At 40.7% G+C, this 17,534-nt stretch overlaps 2 protein-coding genes across 2 annotated transcripts; both read right to left on the bottom strand.

The window, feature by feature from the left end:
• Positions 1 to 759: 759 nt before the first annotated feature.
• Positions 760 to 10,434, bottom strand: LOC306715263 (uncharacterized protein; the record flags this gene model as incomplete). Its single annotated transcript, XM_079185578.1, has 9 exons — positions 10,326 to 10,434; positions 8,603 to 8,671; positions 7,261 to 7,644; positions 4,883 to 6,512; positions 4,351 to 4,614; positions 3,799 to 4,221; positions 3,262 to 3,666; positions 2,724 to 3,128; positions 760 to 1,195 (listed from the first exon to the last, which is right to left on the bottom strand). Exons 3-9 carry the CDS (start codon positions 7,595 to 7,597, stop codon positions 760 to 762), a joined length of 3,900 nt encoding a protein of 1,299 aa, XP_079041704.1. The 5' UTR covers positions 7,598 to 7,644; positions 8,603 to 8,671; positions 10,326 to 10,434.
• Positions 10,435 to 13,496: 3,062 nt separating this feature from the next.
• LOC306715519 (uncharacterized protein) lies at positions 13,497 to 17,291 on the bottom strand. The gene is made up of 9 exons (XM_079185919.1): positions 16,870 to 17,291; positions 16,147 to 16,410; positions 15,793 to 16,047; positions 15,464 to 15,715; positions 15,111 to 15,368; positions 14,678 to 14,971; positions 14,323 to 14,592; positions 14,103 to 14,186; positions 13,497 to 14,025 (listed from the first exon to the last, which is right to left on the bottom strand). Exons 1-9 carry the CDS (start codon positions 17,226 to 17,228, stop codon positions 13,959 to 13,961), a joined length of 2,103 nt encoding a protein of 700 aa, XP_079042045.1. The 5' UTR covers positions 17,229 to 17,291; the 3' UTR covers positions 13,497 to 13,958.
• Between the last annotated feature and the right edge of the window lie 243 nt (positions 17,292 to 17,534).

Raw genomic sequence — 17,534 nt, 5'->3', positions numbered from 1 at the left:
GAACTTGATGTCTTTAGAACGATCTGACCGGTGAGGATCAATACTGAAATAATAAAGGAAACGTTTAGTGATTTGGTTTCATCTGCATGAACACAACAAGTCACTACTGATGGACTCCATCTTGTACATGTGTGTACTGTGAACAATCTAATGACATGTTGACTGAACATCATGTCTGGACTTTGACTGACTCACAACACAAACACTCATCCTGTCTCTGGACTTACTGCAGCTTTGCTTCCTGCTGGTTTAGTTCACTTCATATCATTTGATTTCATGTTTGAGATTTGAGAGTAAAATAAATTCACAATATATAAATATAAATAGTGGAACAACAGCAGAGAGACAGAAGTTATACAACACAACTACATGTTGATGATTCAGAGGACTGACATCTGTTTAATTCATTCATGTTGAACATTACTGTGAAATATAATTAAAAGAGATGTTTGTTATTTAATGTGTCAAAAGATATTTTATGTTTCCAGGTTTATCTTTGTGTTGTTGTCTCAGAGCCACATTGTTCCATTAATATTATTCACTTCATTGAATTATTCTCATACAGGCAGAAGACTGTGATAACTGTGATGATACATTATTACTGAACTGAGACATTATATTCATCTTTATCTACATTATGTGTATTTGTGAATGACAATTAACTATTTTAGAAACACTGCAGATTATGAAACAGATTTACTGACAAACCTCTGAAGAAGAAGCCACATGTTATAATTAAATATCCAGTATTCATCAGAGTTACCTGAGCTGTGAGATAAAAGGCAGACACTGTAGGAAACTCCTCACTTCACTCTCTTCATGTGACCAGTCAATCAGATACACTTGTTTCTTCTCTGGTTGGAGTTTCATCACTTCCAGGAGGATGGAGGTCTTTCTCTCTGAGAGGTCTATGAACCAGACTGAAGGAGCTGACTGGAGAACAACTGACTGTAATGATGGAAGGAGACTCAGACCTGTTTCAGTCTCACAGTCCTTCAGGTGAGAGTACAGATCCAGCAGGAAACCACTCTGATATGTGGGATCATTATAATTTAAAGGGAATGATTCGTATGAGCACACTGATGATAACAGCTCCAGCATCTTCTCTCCTGTCTGTTCTCTCTCTGCTGCTGCACAGAACAGAATCCCAAAGAACTTGATTTCTTCAGAACGATCTGACCAGTGAGGATCAATACTGAAATAATAAAGGAAACATTTAGTGATTTGGTTTCATCTGCATAAACACAACAAGTCACTACTGATGGACTCCATCTTGTACATGTGTGTACTGTGAACAATCTAATGACATGTTGACTGAACATCATGTCTGGACTTTGACTGACTCACAACACAAACACTCATCCTGTCTCTGGACTTACTGCAGCTTTGCTTCCTGCTGGTTTAGTTCACTTCATATCATTTGATTTCATGTTTGAGATTTGAGAGTAAAATAAATTCACAATATATAAATATAAATAGTGGAACAACAGCAGCGAGACAGAAGTTATACAACACAACTACATGTTGATGATTCAGAGGACTGACATCTGTTTAATTCATTCATGTTTAACATTACTGTGAAATATAAATAAAAGAGATGTTTGTTATTTAATGTGTCAAAAGATATTTTCTTATGTTTTCAGGGTTTATTTCTAATCTGCTGAGATGTAAATAAAATAAAGCCAACAGCAGTTTTACCTGCAGGTCTTTTCATTTGTGTGTGATGTGTTATTATGTGTGTATGAGGAGGTATTAGCAGGACTGAGCTACACTGTTCTTATTATTAATATTCACATCCTTTATTATTCTCATACAGGCAGCAGACTGTGACATGTTTCCAGACTTGTTGCAGTTTAATAAGTCACATAAGAAGCTGTGTCCTCCCAAACTCTTTGCTCTGCTTCACTGGTTTGGTCAGACAGAGACCTTCATTCAGACACGTTAGCTTTACTGACGCTGATGTTTCATGTTGAACGTCAGACGACTAGAAGCATGAGTGAGTGGTTTGACACGAGGTGCACTGGAGTAAGAGCATGATTATACTGACTCTGTTATTTATTGAATGGAGATCTACTTCTGAATGTAGAATGCATTCTGAATCACAACACCACAAATCTGACTGAAGCGTTTTAGTGCTGCAGCTGGTCGTGGAGAAGTTGTTGGGGAAAATCTAAATGACTAATGATGAGGTATGCTTACAAAGCTTGGTGTCCTTATGTGTACTTGTTGTGTGAACTTCCTCTGACATTAAGCGCCACAGCTGTTTAGTCTATCCGAAAGAACACTCAGCACTGCTTGTAGTGGTAAATAAAGTTGTAGACGGCGTCAATACTTCATGACGTCTTCAGATGATAAAAGTGACCTTTGTACAAGAACGAATTGTTAAAGTGTCCCGATACTTAGAATATGCTGAAAGAAGGCAATTTGTGTGTGTTATGCTTTCGTGACGTATGTTGCCTGTGACACTATTGTTTACTTGGTATAAATATCCGAGGCTCAGAGTCAGACCTCTGAGCAGCCTTGATCCATGTATACTGTATGTGAATCAACTCTGTCTCCTTCTTGCAAGAATAAATGGCCTATTTGATGATTTTCTATCAGTCTCGGGTGAATTTGTCTAACAGAAGTAAATATGATCCACTTTAGTTTAATAACTGTTGGGTTGTTTAGTCTATAATAAAAACTCATGTTTTATCAAATCATGTAAAGTAAAATGACCTTACCTGAGCCGTGAGATAAAAGGCAGACACTGTAGGAAACTCCTCACTTCACTCTCTTCATGTGAGCAGCCTCTCAGCTTCACTTGTTTCTTCTCTGGTTGGAGTTTCATCACTTCCAGGAGGATGGAGGTCTTTCTCTCTGAGAGGTCTATGGACCAGACTGGAGGAGCTGACTGGAGAACTGACTGTAATGATGGAAGGAGACTCAGACCTGTTTCAGGATCATAAGAGTACAGGTCCAGGAGGAAATCACACCATCTCTCTTTCAAGGGGAATGTTTTGTATGAGCACACTGATGATAACAGCTCCAGCATCTTCTCTCCTGTCTGTTCTCTCTCTGCTGCTGCACAGAACAGATTCCCAAAGAACCGGATTTCTTCTGAAGGTTCTGATGACTGAGGCACAAAACTGAAATAAACGCGGATTAAAAAACATGTGATGCACCGTTTGTATCAAACAACACTCAACATTTCTCTCAACTGTAGCATAAAACTTCTAGTTTCTAGTGAAAACAGAAATGGTTAGAAAGGTAACCAGTTACCTGAGCTGTGAGATAAAAGGCAGACACTGTAGGAAACTCCTCACTTCACTCTCTTCATGTGAGCAGCCTCTCAGCTCCACTTGTTTCTTCTCTGGTTGGAGTTTCATCACTTCCAGGAGGATGGAGGTCTTTCTCTCTGAGAGGTCTATGGACCAGACTGAAGGAGCTGACTGGAGAACTGACTGTAATGATGGAAGGAGACTCAGGCCTGTTTCAGGATCATAAGAGTACAGGTCCAGGAGGAAATCACACCATCTCTCTTTCAAGGGGAATCTTTTGTATGAGCACACTGATGATAACAGCTCCAGCATCTTCTCTCCTGTCTGTTCTCTCTCTGCTGCTGCACAGAACAGAGTCCCAAAGAACTGGATTTCTTCTGAAGGTTTTGATGACTGAGGCACAAAACTGAAATAACGAGGATAAAAAAACATGTGATGCACCGTTTGTATCACACAACACTGAACATTTCTCTCAACTGTAGCATAAAACTTCTAGTTTCTAGTGAAAACCGAAATGGTTAGAAAGGTAACCAGTTACCTGAGCTGTGAGATAAAAGGCAGACACTGTAGGAAACTCCTCACTTCACTCTCTTCATGTGAGCAGCCTCTCAGCTCCACTTGTTTCTTCTCTGGTTGGAGTTTCATCACTTCCAGGAAGATGGAGGTCTTTCTCTTTGAGAGGTCTATGGACCAGACTGAAGGAGCTGACTGGAAAAGTGGCCTCAGTTTTGGAATGACAGCTGAAAACCCTTTCGTCTCGACATGCTGATAAAAGTCAAGAAGGGTGTTATTTAAGTCAGTGGTGACAGAAAACAATGAAAAGAGCGTCTTCACTTCATTGAGAAAGCTTTCTCCTTCATGAAGTGCTGCTTTCAGGCATAAATCCAGTAACAGCTGCTTCTTCTTCCTCTCCAGTTGCTCCTGTTCCTGTAATGCTGGACCTCCGTGTGTCATCCTCAAGCTGCATGATAACAAACAGATGCATCAAACAGTACATGTACTGTAAAACTCTTTAACATCAACGGTTTTACAAAAGGATCAAACTTAAAGTGTGTGGAATCAGCATCACGTAAAAACAGAAGCTCCATACCTGAGTGAGCTGATGTGTGGCAAAGCCTCTAAGAGAGACGTGCACAGACTCGGGCAGACTGGAGATTCTCTCTCCCAGTGGAGGCAGACATTAACCTTCATAGGAATCCTCTGCATGACTCTCACTGCTCTGTCAAACAGCTGTCTTTGACCCTCAACTGGAAGGTGCAACTGATTTCCATCAAGGCCAAGTAAGCTGATGTGGTCCATCTGCCCTTCACTCAGAAGCAAAACCCTCCACAGCTGCAGCAGCAGAGGGTCACACCTTTAATTTGAAGAATAATCAGAGAACACTTCCTCATTATTAAAATAACCGAGTAGAGAAACAGTAAAGGATCATAAAAAAGTATTTACGCACAGATGCTACAGCTACATTGAATTGATTTCTGTTCTATTTCCTCATCCTCAATATGTCTTGGATTAATTAATGAAAATAAGTGGTTACACATGAAGAAGAACAGATAAATTGTACTTAATTAGATGTGTTGTAACCTTAACACTCATTAGACACTTAAAACACATCTCACTCATACCTTTGGACGTTTTTAAGGCATCCGAATAGTTGTCTCATTCCTTGTTCTGATACCATGACGTCCTCAAGGTTCAGCGATATTTTCCTCTCCGTCGACTGAGCGACCACATAGGCCACAGCACAGCATGTGAGAGGGTCCAGACTCTCTCCACTGAGATCCAGATGGTAGTCCAGCTTGTCCAGGAGGTTCATGCATGCTTCAGGACACTGGGACTCATACAAGCACTGGCATAGGAACAGTATGCCCACATCAAGCCCACTGTCCTCAGGACCAGCCTCATCTTTTTCACACAATGTGTCGATCATTTCCTCAAAGAACCAGTTTGATGTATTCTTGAGCTCCTCAGCTGGAATCAGACACGTCATGAGACTCGCGCTCTTCACATTCAACAATCTACACATGAAAGGGATCAGGTGTTTCATGTGTTTCTTCTCCTCAGTGAGGCATTGCTGAAACACACCCTTGATTTGATCTGGATTCTTCAAGAGCCACAGCGCTGCAAAAAACTCCTGCATGGTGTAATGGAGAAATGCATATGTGGTGGTTGTCTCCGTGGGGTGGACTTTGATAAAAAGTGGATTCAGGAAGGAAAGGACACAGCTGTCTTTACAGGGACGTTTTGTCAAGTTCACAGATTTTCCTTCAGTTGCATGAAAAGCAACCTCAGCCAAAGATAGTATTTCATTCCTCTTGGTGTCGATGAAGGAATTTAGATCTTTGTTTTGTATTTGGCTGTTGATCTGAAGGCACTGGCGAACAATATTGATGTAGATGTCAGCTATACTGCACGGCTGTGGAGAGTCTTCTGGTGTCTCAAATGACAAGCAGACAGACACCATCAGTGCATACATTGGGACATGGCAAAGAGTGAACAACTCCACGTTGCTCAAAACCTTCTTCTGTTCCTCTCCGAGCATTGCAGATAAGTATGTTTTTATGGCCTGCTCACTAAAGCCTTTCACTTCCACTCTGTGAAAGTCTTCAGAAGGGAAGTCTTCTTCATCATCCGGCCTCAAAGTCACAATGATCTTGGCCTTAGACAGTAGTTTCTTCTCTAAAAGCCTCTTCACCACTAATGGATGGTGAGACAGATCTGTGATTCCATCAAAAATGAGCGTGACATTGTCAGAGTTCTTCTTTATGTCCAGTAAAACCTCTTCTTTGCCTTCTTCTGGTTCACTGTACACACCGAAGAGAAGATCCTCCAAGTTCTTGATGTCGGATTTTTTTCTCATGTCAAAGTAAAACATGTAATCAAGCTCCTCGTTGTCTCTTTCTGCCCACAGTTTCAACATTTGGTGAGTGACTGCTGTCTTTCCAATCCCAGGTTTACCAACCAACAGTATGTTTCTACCTGTCTTCAGCAGGTCACTGGGGGAAGTTTCTGCTTTGTTCTCTGGGAGGTATGTCCTTAACTTTTTAGGGCGAATCTTCTTGCCTTTCTTTCTCTTGGAGTTCTTGACTTTATCTGGAGGAGAAATGTTTTGTGTGTCTAACACAAGTGACGTGTACGACAGATCGGGCTTATTGTTTCCTTTAAACAGTTTTTTATTTGCCGTCCAGAACTCATTTAATATTTGTTGTGTTTCTTTCTTCATCGTTGCCCGAAATCTGTGGCACGGTCTTGGGTCTAAAATAAAAACAATAGTGAGTAAATAAATATACTATATATATAATACTACAGCACAGTATTTGCACTTAAAGGGTAACTTTGGTATTTTTCAACCTGGAGCATATTTTCCCATGTTTTTGTGTCCAAGTGATTAATGGGGACAATATTTTGTAATTGGTCCAGTATAAGAGAACCCTGGGGGTACCCTGATATGTCAGATATGTCTAGTGAATTTTTACCTCTGAGTAAAGTAGAAAGTAGAAAATACTCTAATAAAAATTAAGTATCTCAAACTTGCAGAGAAAATGTTTATTGACAGCTATAGTTGCTGTCCATTGTATTTGTTATTCTTGTTTTGTTTCTTACCCATTTGTTACACGTTTAAAATAGATAAATGAAAATAAAGTGGAACAAATTGTCACTGTCTACATGACTGTATGAAAATAATGCACGGAAGGCATATTGTTTGTTTTCATGATCTCCTTTCCTTTGGTTAAGGATGGTGCAGTGCATCCTAAGCTAAAGGAGATAAGAAAGGAAGCATTGAAGCACATTGACGGTGTGATCACATTTCAGCCCGTTCAGCAGCTGACGTCTGCAGCGTTCTCCCTCAATACTAAACCAGTTTAAAACACTGTTGTTCCCATTAGTCACAAAAACATGGGAGAATAGGTTGAGAAATACCAAAGTACATCAAATCAGCCCCTTAAAGCTAAATAATAAAGATGTAACACACACCATCAGTTAGAACTGTGCTTTCACATACCTTCTAAGGAGCTTGTATCTGTTTGTGAATCTTCGTGGAAGGGAAAGCAGCTGATCCAGTAGTGCATGTCCTTGTCTAAGGTCCACTTTCTCGTCACGTCAAGAATCCTGAGGAACTCGTAGCAGGCTGCTTTACCCTTTCTTATCACCGAGTCCAGTATTTTTCTGCGTTTATCGTAGTCATTTCGCTCTGCCTCTATTACGCAAACCTCCTCATCAATCAAAACGCCTTTCTGATTCAAGTTCTCCAGAATCACTGAGAGACTCTTTAATTTTCCCACGAGAGACAGTCTGCCATTTTTGACGTATTCTAAGGCAGACTGTGTTGTACAAGCCATGTCTCCTTACTTCTGTGTGTTCTGCACACGGATCCAACTTCAATGATCTGGAGAACAAAATAAAAGCTTACATAAAAAGTGAATTACAACAATGATTCTGACTGTGATGTATGAACTATTATGTAAAACCTCTCAAATCGTTCAGAGTAACAAGAAGTCTTTCTGAATAATGTGCTTCCCAAGATAAGAGGGTGGGGAACCAAACATCCATCGCTCATATTTACAGATTACTATCTCCACACGACATTTATACTGTCTGCAGAACAGGAAAAAGGCCTGGCTGAACCCGCTCCTTTTCTCAATGGTGTGCCTTTAATTGAAACATGCTTAAAGAAATCTGTGCCTGACTGATTTTGTACTAATCACCTTTTACCTTTTCCATCTTTTACTCTGCTACAGTATTTATTGTTACTTTTATTATAGCATTTAGCTTTTATTCGTTGTATTTCTGTCAGTTATGTTTCTAATTTAGCATCTTCCTTTTGTATATTGTGTGGCATATTATTGATTTTGCATAAACTGTTATTATAAATAGTTTCATTCTTTTTTTGAAGTCACAAAAAGGTTTTAAAGGGCAGAAGAAAATACATACTGCAGTAACAAAGAAGACAGCAACAGCTAAACAAGTGATGATTGAGGACTACACTAAACACATGCAGGCTGTATATCAGACACACTTACACATAGTTGTGGACCACACTGACCACATGCAGGCTGTATATCAGACACACTTACACATAGTTGTGGACCACACTGACCACATGCAGGCTGTATATCAGACACACTTACACATAGTTGTGGACCACACTGACCACATGCAGGCTGTATATCAGACACACTTACACATAGTTGTGGACCACACTGACCACATGCAGGCTGTATATCAGACACACTTACACATAGTTGTGGACCACACTGAACACATGCAGGCTGTATATCAGACACACTTGCACATCATTGTGGACCACACTGAACACATGCAGGCTGTATATCAAACACACTTACACAGAGGCCTCAAAGTTCCCCCTGATGATAGACTCCATCAGCTCTTCATTGCCTTTCGTTGTGATTTCCCTGATGACAAGAAAAAAGTCAAGTTAAAGCAGCCTGAGATGACAACGTACTTTCACCTCTTATGCACTTTTTTCAGGTGAAGAAAACAACCTAAGATGTTGTTTTAAGTATTTATTCTCTTAAAAAAACAAAGTATTGATCATCAACTCAACATAACACAGTACAGGACAGTGTTCTTTTCAATAAACGTGCACATATACAACACAGAGTGTTGTTATGCGCAAAGTTCAATAATGAATTCAAAAGTAGTGTATTGCGCACTTTTATTTTAGCAGTACTTTAAAAGTACTGCTAAAAGTGCAATAACATTTGGTTTGCAAACACTTTAAACAAATAAGGTGCTTTTTAAGAGCAGTATTCCCTTTACACAGTAGCTGTTAAAATGCAGTTATAATGATTCAGTCGGTGTTCACAACTTTATTTCCATGTGTGTAAGAGATGCAATTTGAAATATACACCTTGAAAACTGCAAACCTATCTACCTCATGTTTTTTCCTTTTTTTATGTTTGATATATTCTCAGTAGCGATAACTAAATGATATGCTTATTATACATATTACAAAAAAAACAACTTTAAAAACTCTAATATATATATATATATGTAATTACAGGGACGTGCGGTCAGGGGAGTCGTCATGAAAATAAAATAAAAAAATAATGATAAAATAAATATAAATCTTTCTCTACTGATCTGTGCTATACATGAAATTTCTCTGATTCCAATCATTTCAAGCATTTTTATAATCAAAATTGCTGACTTTGCGCATGTCCTGTGCAAACAGAGGAAACAAGCGAGCTGTGCCTCATCTCAGATTGCAGCAATCCCTCACAAACTGTGTTGAGCGCGTGCCTTTTGCCTTCTCATTGTTTGTCACCACTGCAATATTTCTAGACACTTTTATTATATGTCCTTTCTTTCCATAGAATATGTAATGCATTTCACTTATGTGTCGAACCTATTTAGTTTTGCTGATCTGGCATTAAAACGCAGAGAAAAAGCAGAGAGGGGAGTGCGTCAAGCTCCACAGAGCAGATCGAACCAGACAGGAAGTCAGTCACGAAATGGGACAGCGCATCCGGTAATTCTTCAAAATAAAACACTATGTGCTGACTTCCGCCTACTTACCCGCGAGCGATCCGCTTCTGAAACGCTCGCGGTGGAATCAAATATGTACCTTACCTGTGTGTAAAGAATGCGGATATGAAATATGAAAAACAACCAGTAGTCAATGTGCAAGGGGCCAATTGAATGGTGATTTAAGCTACTCTATTGGGTTCATATATTTGCCTCACCAGCCACGAACTTCACCGCACGTCACTGACTAATTACCACCTTGGTGTTAACACCTGTCTGCACACAGAAGAATACTGAGACACTTTGAAAAAGTACTGTGATGTTAGTGAACTCAAACAGTCCTAAATCTGAAATAAAGAGGTTTACATGAGCTACTAAAATAATGAAATGGACATATTTCTAAACATTGTAATCATCACAGGTTTATTATCTAAAATGATTAGTCTTTGGACTATGACACGTAGTAATAAACGAGTCGGTCTCTGTGGTCTGTTCCTCTTGATCTCCCTTTAAAAACACGGTTCTTCTCTTCTTTCTCACTAGAAACGCGCTCTACAAGAACAGTACATGAGCAGTTACCTCTCCTGTGTGGCCCAGTGGGAGCCTCTCGTCCCTCGGGGAGGTGGAGCTGGGCTTCTCTCTGTGTCCGCAGGTCCAAACCGAACATTCTCCTTCATGCACGATGTCGGAACGTTTCCTGCTCCGTTTTTACTTTCACTTCCTCAGACACTCCCGCTGCTGGAAGAGGCCACAAGAGGCCACCAGATGTCGCTGTTGACCAGCAGACAACAAGCTGAGCGATGAACTCCAGACTCTGAACCAGAAGTTATCCAGAAATTATTATTGGCTTTTGGTTTTGTGTTTATTCACGTATCTATACTGTTATAAATGACACAAATGTATTTATTGTACTTTTACTGCACTACATCTCAGAGGTATTTATTGTACTTTTACTGCACTACACCTCAGGGGTATATAACATAAGTTGTAACTCCTAATTATTGTTATCAGTGACTTATCTTATCAAAATCGAACTTGATCTGGAATCAAACAGTTGGGCTGAATACCAAGGCAACTAATACAGAGGAAATAAGTGTTTAACCTATAAAAAAATCATGTGAGGGACATTTAAATTGTCTCAAAAAGCACTTTAAAATATCTCCAATATCTAAATTTACTGCAATTTAGTCTCCGCTGTCTGTGAAAATATAAATCAGTAAGAACGTTTCAAAAATATGCATCATTAGCAACATTTGTAAAACAAACTATACTATTATCTAACTATTATTAGATAGGCTCGTGTTTTACATCTTAACTGAGGTAGCTGTATGAGGAAGAGTCCTAATTCAAAGAGGAATCTTCTGGGTCAGGTAGAGATGACTATCACCTTACTGGTCGTTGTTCGACTCCATAGATTTATTCCAGAGTTGCCACTGTAATACAGCAACAAACTAAATAATTAAAATAACTACAGTTGGGAATGTACAATAACAATGCTTATGAAGCTGATAATACCACAGCCTTTTCACTGACCTATATGAAGTGCCATTTAAAGTCAAGAAGGTTCTTCGGTAGTGAGGAGACGTCCCAGTGAGCATTTTTCCGTTTAAAAGACGTTTAAAAGACGTTTAAAAGACGTCTACGCCCACCGTTGAAAAGACGTTCAGAATTGGTTCAAAAGTGAAAGTTTTTTTTTCATAGACGGTGATTGAACGTTCACGCTGAGACCAGATTTCAACGGGATTTGCAATACTACAATTTTTCGTCCTCTACATTGTGCTAAAAGTATATCCTCATTTTAGAGGCGTACTAAGAAACCACATCCACATTTATCAGTTGAAAGCCAGTATTGCAAATCCCGTTGAAATCTGGTCTAAACCTGATTACACATTATCATGTCCTGTTTTACATAATCACAAAAACATAAAAGCCATAATGACTTCAATATATTTTATTGAATTTGAAAATGGCATGAACATTCTGGAACTGTTGGAATTTATAATATAACCATGTTTAATCATTGCAACCATTAAACGCTGTCCCCACTGCTATATCATAAGACATCATAATTATCAATATTAATTCAACATTTACCACTAAGAACACAAAACATTACAGAATAAAATGCTTATTATAAACTAGTCAATAATCAGTCAGTAATCAGAGTTTTCTTCCACGTTGTCTTCCTGCTCTGACACATCCTCCAAATCACCATCAACCTCCTCATGTTGGAAGAACAGATTGAGGGCCTGTTGCTCACTAAATCTTGCTGCCATGATGTCAGTTTGTCACATTTATAATGTTGTGAACCCCCACCCCCCCTTCCCCCCACCACCACCACCACACTCCCAACCCAAATTGATTCAAATGCGTTACTTTGTAGATTATTTAATAATAGTGCAGGTGCAAGTGCTTGTGCTTGCAGGTGCAGATCTTGAGTCTGTGACAAGGCACCCTCTGACCTCTGGATGACCTCTGTTCCCTTTGATCACTCCTGTGCTGTTTTACTATTTCACTGTTTCGAGGCTCCCCCATGCCCCTTCACAGACCAGCAGGTGTCTGTCTCTGCGGGAACCCGGGCAAATGTTGTTGGAACACAGACAGTTCTCGTAACAGTGTCGAGGTCCCAATTGAACTCTGTCACCACTGTCCCATAAGAAATACACACTGACATGGCCTGTACAGATTCAAGATTCCCTAAAACCACCATCTTCCTTGATTTGACCCACACTAGTAGATCTAAAATCCATCTCAATAGATACGGGTCAAATTTGACCCGAAACAGCCTCAGTGTACAAAAATGTGTAGCACCTGTTCAAAAGTATACCATTTTAAAATATTTTCATTTTTGTGTATTTTGGGTCACTTTAGGAAGTCATCAAATTTCAGGCAAAAGGAATGATGTTTAGGGTATTTTTACTGCTGTCAGAAAAAAGGATTATTATTATTTTGGGAAGATTTCAGTTGTACCCTTGTTTGTTTAAATGACCGTCACCATGGCAATCCTGACACTTTTGTTACTGTGATGGACTAAATGACTGAAACATTTTATTAAAAAAAACACTGAATCAAAGATGACTTTCTTTCCTCACTACTTCATGTTGACTATAAACCTGCATACTTTGATTCCAGACACAATTTTGAGTCATGAAAACTAGAATTGACATCCTCCAGTTAGTATGCAACAAGCTGTGGTGACAGTATGAGATATGTTGCCATCTAGTGGTAGAATTATGGAAATATTGACTGGCAAGACACAGTTTAACCTTTATTATAAGAAAAATCTCAACGGGTTAACCAGAAGTATAATTTATTCTTTCTGCTTTTAAATCCCAACAAACAATTCTTAGTTTTATAAAAATGAAATTAGAATAATTTACCACATAAATATATATATGTATATTTGTATATATTTATAGTAGAAGGTACAAGTACTGGGATATGGAGAGGCTCTCTGGAGGTAGAACTCATGTCTGATGCGGGACATGAACATTACGCTTGAGGCTGATTTAATTTGGTGAACTGGGAGAGGATGAGTTTACTCTACCTGGAACCAGCCGGACTTCCTCCTCCCTCCTCTTCCTCTCAGGGATGTGGTCTTCTTCAGGGTCTCCTCTGATCCACCTCTCTGTGTGGAGAAACACTGGAGACACAAGAAGCTGCCACCTGTGCATCTGTTTTCAAATATTATATCAAATGTTGTATTACATAAATATATTACATTCAAATATAAACCAGTAGGTTTCTGTTTTAAACAATGATTTATTGCTGCAGTTTACAGTAAATGAAGTATTTTAATGAGGAACAGAGAACGAACAGAGACAATGACCATTGTCTCTCTTTAAAAGATCAACCAAAAATACATTTACATTGTTGTTTGTTATTGCATCATTACTTTGAGATGATTAAAGTCTTCAATACATACATTATGCCGACTCGTGACATTGATAGAACAGTTTTGGCCTCTACTTGTTTTGCCAAAATACAGAAATAATTGAATCCTGATCCCAACAGAACTATTTGATGAATCTCACAGGGTGTCCATCATGAATATGAGCAGCTTGAAGAATAATCTGTAGTTCCTCCATAAGTATCATCACACCAGCTGACTACTGTAAACACAGTGTTAGTACTCGCACTACACTGATTATTATCATCTAACCATCAGCAGACAGAAGACATCAGCACTTCACCGCCACACCGACGACGGCTTCACCAGATTTCAAAGCGCTTGTCTTTCTTAAAGGATGTTCTGTTCATGATGTGGTTCCTGAAGAGTCTAGAGAGAGAGAGAGAGAGAATATGATGGAACAGGGTTCACTGATCTGTGAGAACTGTGTGGATTAATGCACTCACCGCACAGTGACCATGGAGGGGTTGATGGAGACCAGCTGGAGTAAGTTGTCAGTGGAAGCATCAGTGATGTTGTTGTGACTCAGACTGGAACACAGAGGAGCATTTGAGACTTTATATGTGGAGATTCAGGTTTATTCGTAGGGTCACTGTGTATCTTTGAGCTGACTACCTGCGTCACATAGATTTCTGTCACATGAACACATTACAGATGGACACTCACTCCAGGACTTGTACTTTGTGCAGATGTGTGCCGAGGTTGAGCAGCAGCTGGTCCGTGAGCTGACAGTGACTGAGGTCCAGCTCAGTCAGCCCCTCAGAGAACTCCAGCATCAGGGACAAAGCTCCACAGGCCCTCTGATCCAGTGTGGTGTGACTGAGGTCCAGCTCTCCACCCAGGGCTCCACAGAGGGACACTGCCCGTCTCACTGTGTCCCTCTCACTGTTCACAGGAAGCAGGGACAGCAGCTGGAGGAGGACGGCTTTACTGGCTCTAAACAGGAGAAACAGAGCAGACTGTTGGGATGAAGAAACATGGAAACAAGCTTCTTCTCTGGTCATTCTGTGGTCTTTCCCACCTGAGGAGGACTCCGTCTAGGACAGGAAACAGCAGGTCCAGTCCGCTGTCCTCCACCTCACAGTCCTGCAGGATGAGCTCTGCTTTCTGGCTGCTGCGTCTCAGGATGGTGGAGACGGCCCTGCAGTCCTCGGCAGTCAGCCTGAGAGTCTCACTGACATCCAGCTCCACACAGGAGGAGCAGGACAGATCCAGCCTGTGCTGCAGGGTCCTGAGCAGGTGGACCGCCGCCCCCTGCTGGGCGTCAGAGGCAGCACAGCTGTGGACAAACCTCAGCAGCAGTTTCCTGTCAACACTGGAGGAAAAATACATCCAACAATCAAACAAATAAGAGGAGCATAAAGGTGCATTGATCAGATACCAAAATTATCTGCAAACATATTCCTCTGTGAACTCTATCCTGAGTGTTGGAGCTACTGATACTAATGTCTGACCTGATTTGAGAAACGTTGTCCAGCATAAAGAGGATGGACTCTACTTCCTCTGCTGGTACGGAGGTCCACAGGAGGTTCAGTTTAACTCGGTCACTGTGTCTGAGGGTGAAGAGCAGAGCAGCGCAGTCCACCGAGTCCATCCCTCTGCAGGTCAGGTCGATCTCGTGATGCAAAGACCTCAGTAAACCGGCTACAAGCGGAGCGGCTCTAGCTTTATAGATCTCTCTGATGGCGGTCAACACAAAGCTGGGAGAGATCCTAAAAGACACCAGAGGTCTCTGTTTAGTGAGAACAAGCCACAACAACACGTATAGACATGATTAAACAGGATGATAAAAACCCAAATAGATCACCCTTTGAACACAATCCTGTCCAGAAAGGGAAGCAGACGTGTGACGCTCTCCTGTAAGAAGCGGTTCCTCCTCAGGTTCACCGTGATGGTGTGAGATGATGACGACTGCTGAAGCACATAGTGAAGAAGCTCCCAGTTCAGACAGAAGCTGCTCAGGTCTCCACCAACCTTACTCAAGATGGACCGGGTCAAGACCTTGTCCTGGATCTCATGGAGGAGAGAGAGCAGCTGCTGGAAAGTCTTCTCACTCAGTCTGCAGATAGAAAACGTATGAATATCTGTTAGAAGAGTCCAGGATGAATACATTACATCAGCATGGAATCCTTCTACCTGATCGTTAGAGGGCCTTCATGAAGCAGCAGTGGGAGGAGATCCAGAGCAGGAGCACTGAACTCAGTCAGGTCTAACCGTGTGACTGTCCAGTATCTCAGCAGGGAAGCCAAACTACTGACAACCTTCAACAACACTCTGTGTGACGGCTGGGCTTTCTGAGGGGAGAGAGAAAGCTCTTCCACAGCCAGCCGACGGTCCGCTTCCCTTCTTCTCACCCATCGACACAGTAGCAAGGCCATGTCGCTGGAAAGCCTGGAAATAAAGAGGAATGAAGTCACACAACTAACTGGACATTCACAGTGGAAAGGATGGAGTCAGAAGAACTAAAGGCCGTAAAGATATGAAGCGTACCTCAGACTGTGTACTTGTGTTGCTCCTCTGAAGAGGAGGGAGGCTCCTCTGACAGACATCTTTCTGGCTGTGAGGATGAGATCCACTTCAGAGCCACAACGTCTGAGAACTGTCCCCACAGACCGGCAGGTGTTCCTGGGTAAGTCTCCCGTTAACCGGAGGCTGAAGCCCAGCAGCTGCAGCAGAGAGGACAACTGCTCGGCCTCCTCTCTGGATCTGACACAGATCAACGAACACACTGTCTGGAAGAAGTCTGGATCACAGCTGAAACAAGATGGATGAAGTGTGAAACCAGCAAAGACACAGTACGAGACACACTGCATGATAAACCATCTCATCAACAATGTCTGTCATCAAGGATGACATTTAGAGAAAACATAGAGTGTGATGACTGACAAATACTTCTTCTTTATATATAGTATTCTTAAATATCCAGTATCCAGAACAACAGCAGAGAGACAGAAGTTATACAACACAACTCAATTCCATTAATATTATTCACTTCATTGAATTATTCTCATACAGGCAGAAGACTGTGATAACTGTGATGATACATTATTATTGAACTGAGACATTATATTCATCTTTATCTACATTATGTGTATTTATGAATGAAAATTAACTATTTTAGAAACACTGCAGATTATGAAACAGATTTACTGACAAACCTCTGAAGAAGAAGCCACATGTTATAATTAAATATCCAGTATTCATCAGAGTTACCTGAGCTGTGAGATAAAAGGCAGACACTGTAGGAAACTCCTCACTTCACTCTCTTCATGTGAGCAGACTATCAGCTTCACTTGTTTCTTCTCTGGTTGGAGTTTCATCACTTCCAGGAGGATGGAGGTCTTTGTCTCTGAGAGGTCTATGAACCAGACTGAAGGAGCTGACTGGAGAACTGACTGTAATGATGGAAGGAGACTCAGACCTGTTTCAGTCTCACAGTCCTTCAGGTGAGAGTACAGATCCAGCAGGAAACCACTCTGATATGTGGGATCATCATCATCATCATCATCATAATGATCAAAATATAAAGGGAATGTTTTGTATGAGCACACTGATGATAACAGCTCCAGCATCTTCTCTCCTGTCTGTTCTCTCTCTGCTGCTGCACAGAACAGATTCCCAAAGAACTTGATTTCTTCAGAACGATCTGACCAGAGATGATCAATACTGAAATAATAAAGGAAACATTTAGTGATTTGGTTTCATCTGCATAAACACAACAAGTCACTACTGATGGACTCCATCTTGTACATGTGTGTACTGTGAACAATCTAATGACATGTTGACTGAACATCATGTCTGGACTTTGACTGACTCACAACACAAACACTCATCCTGTCTCTGGACTTACTGCAGCTTTGCTTCCTGCTGGTTTAGTT

Source organism: Pholis gunnellus (genome assembly GCF_910591455.1).
Source record: "Pholis gunnellus genome assembly, chromosome: 24".
NCBI lineage: Eukaryota > Metazoa > Chordata > Actinopteri > Perciformes > Pholidae > Pholis > Pholis gunnellus.
Note: the sequence above shows the minus strand (reverse complement) of the source record. Positions and strands in the feature narration are given on the sequence as shown.

Coding starts and splice junctions, on each gene's coding strand:
- LOC306715519 (XM_079185919.1), bottom strand. CDS start 17,228: ATGCTGGAGCTGTTATCATCAGTGTGCTCATACAAAACATTCCCTTTA. Junction 16,411..16,869: donor CCTTTTATCTCACAGCTCAG/GTAACTCTGATG, acceptor ATCTTGTTTCAG/CTGTGATCCAGACTTCTTCC. Junction 14,593..14,677: donor CTAGACGGAGTCCTCCTCAG/GTGGGAAAGACC, acceptor TCTCCTGTTTAG/AGCCAGTAAAGCCGTCCTCC.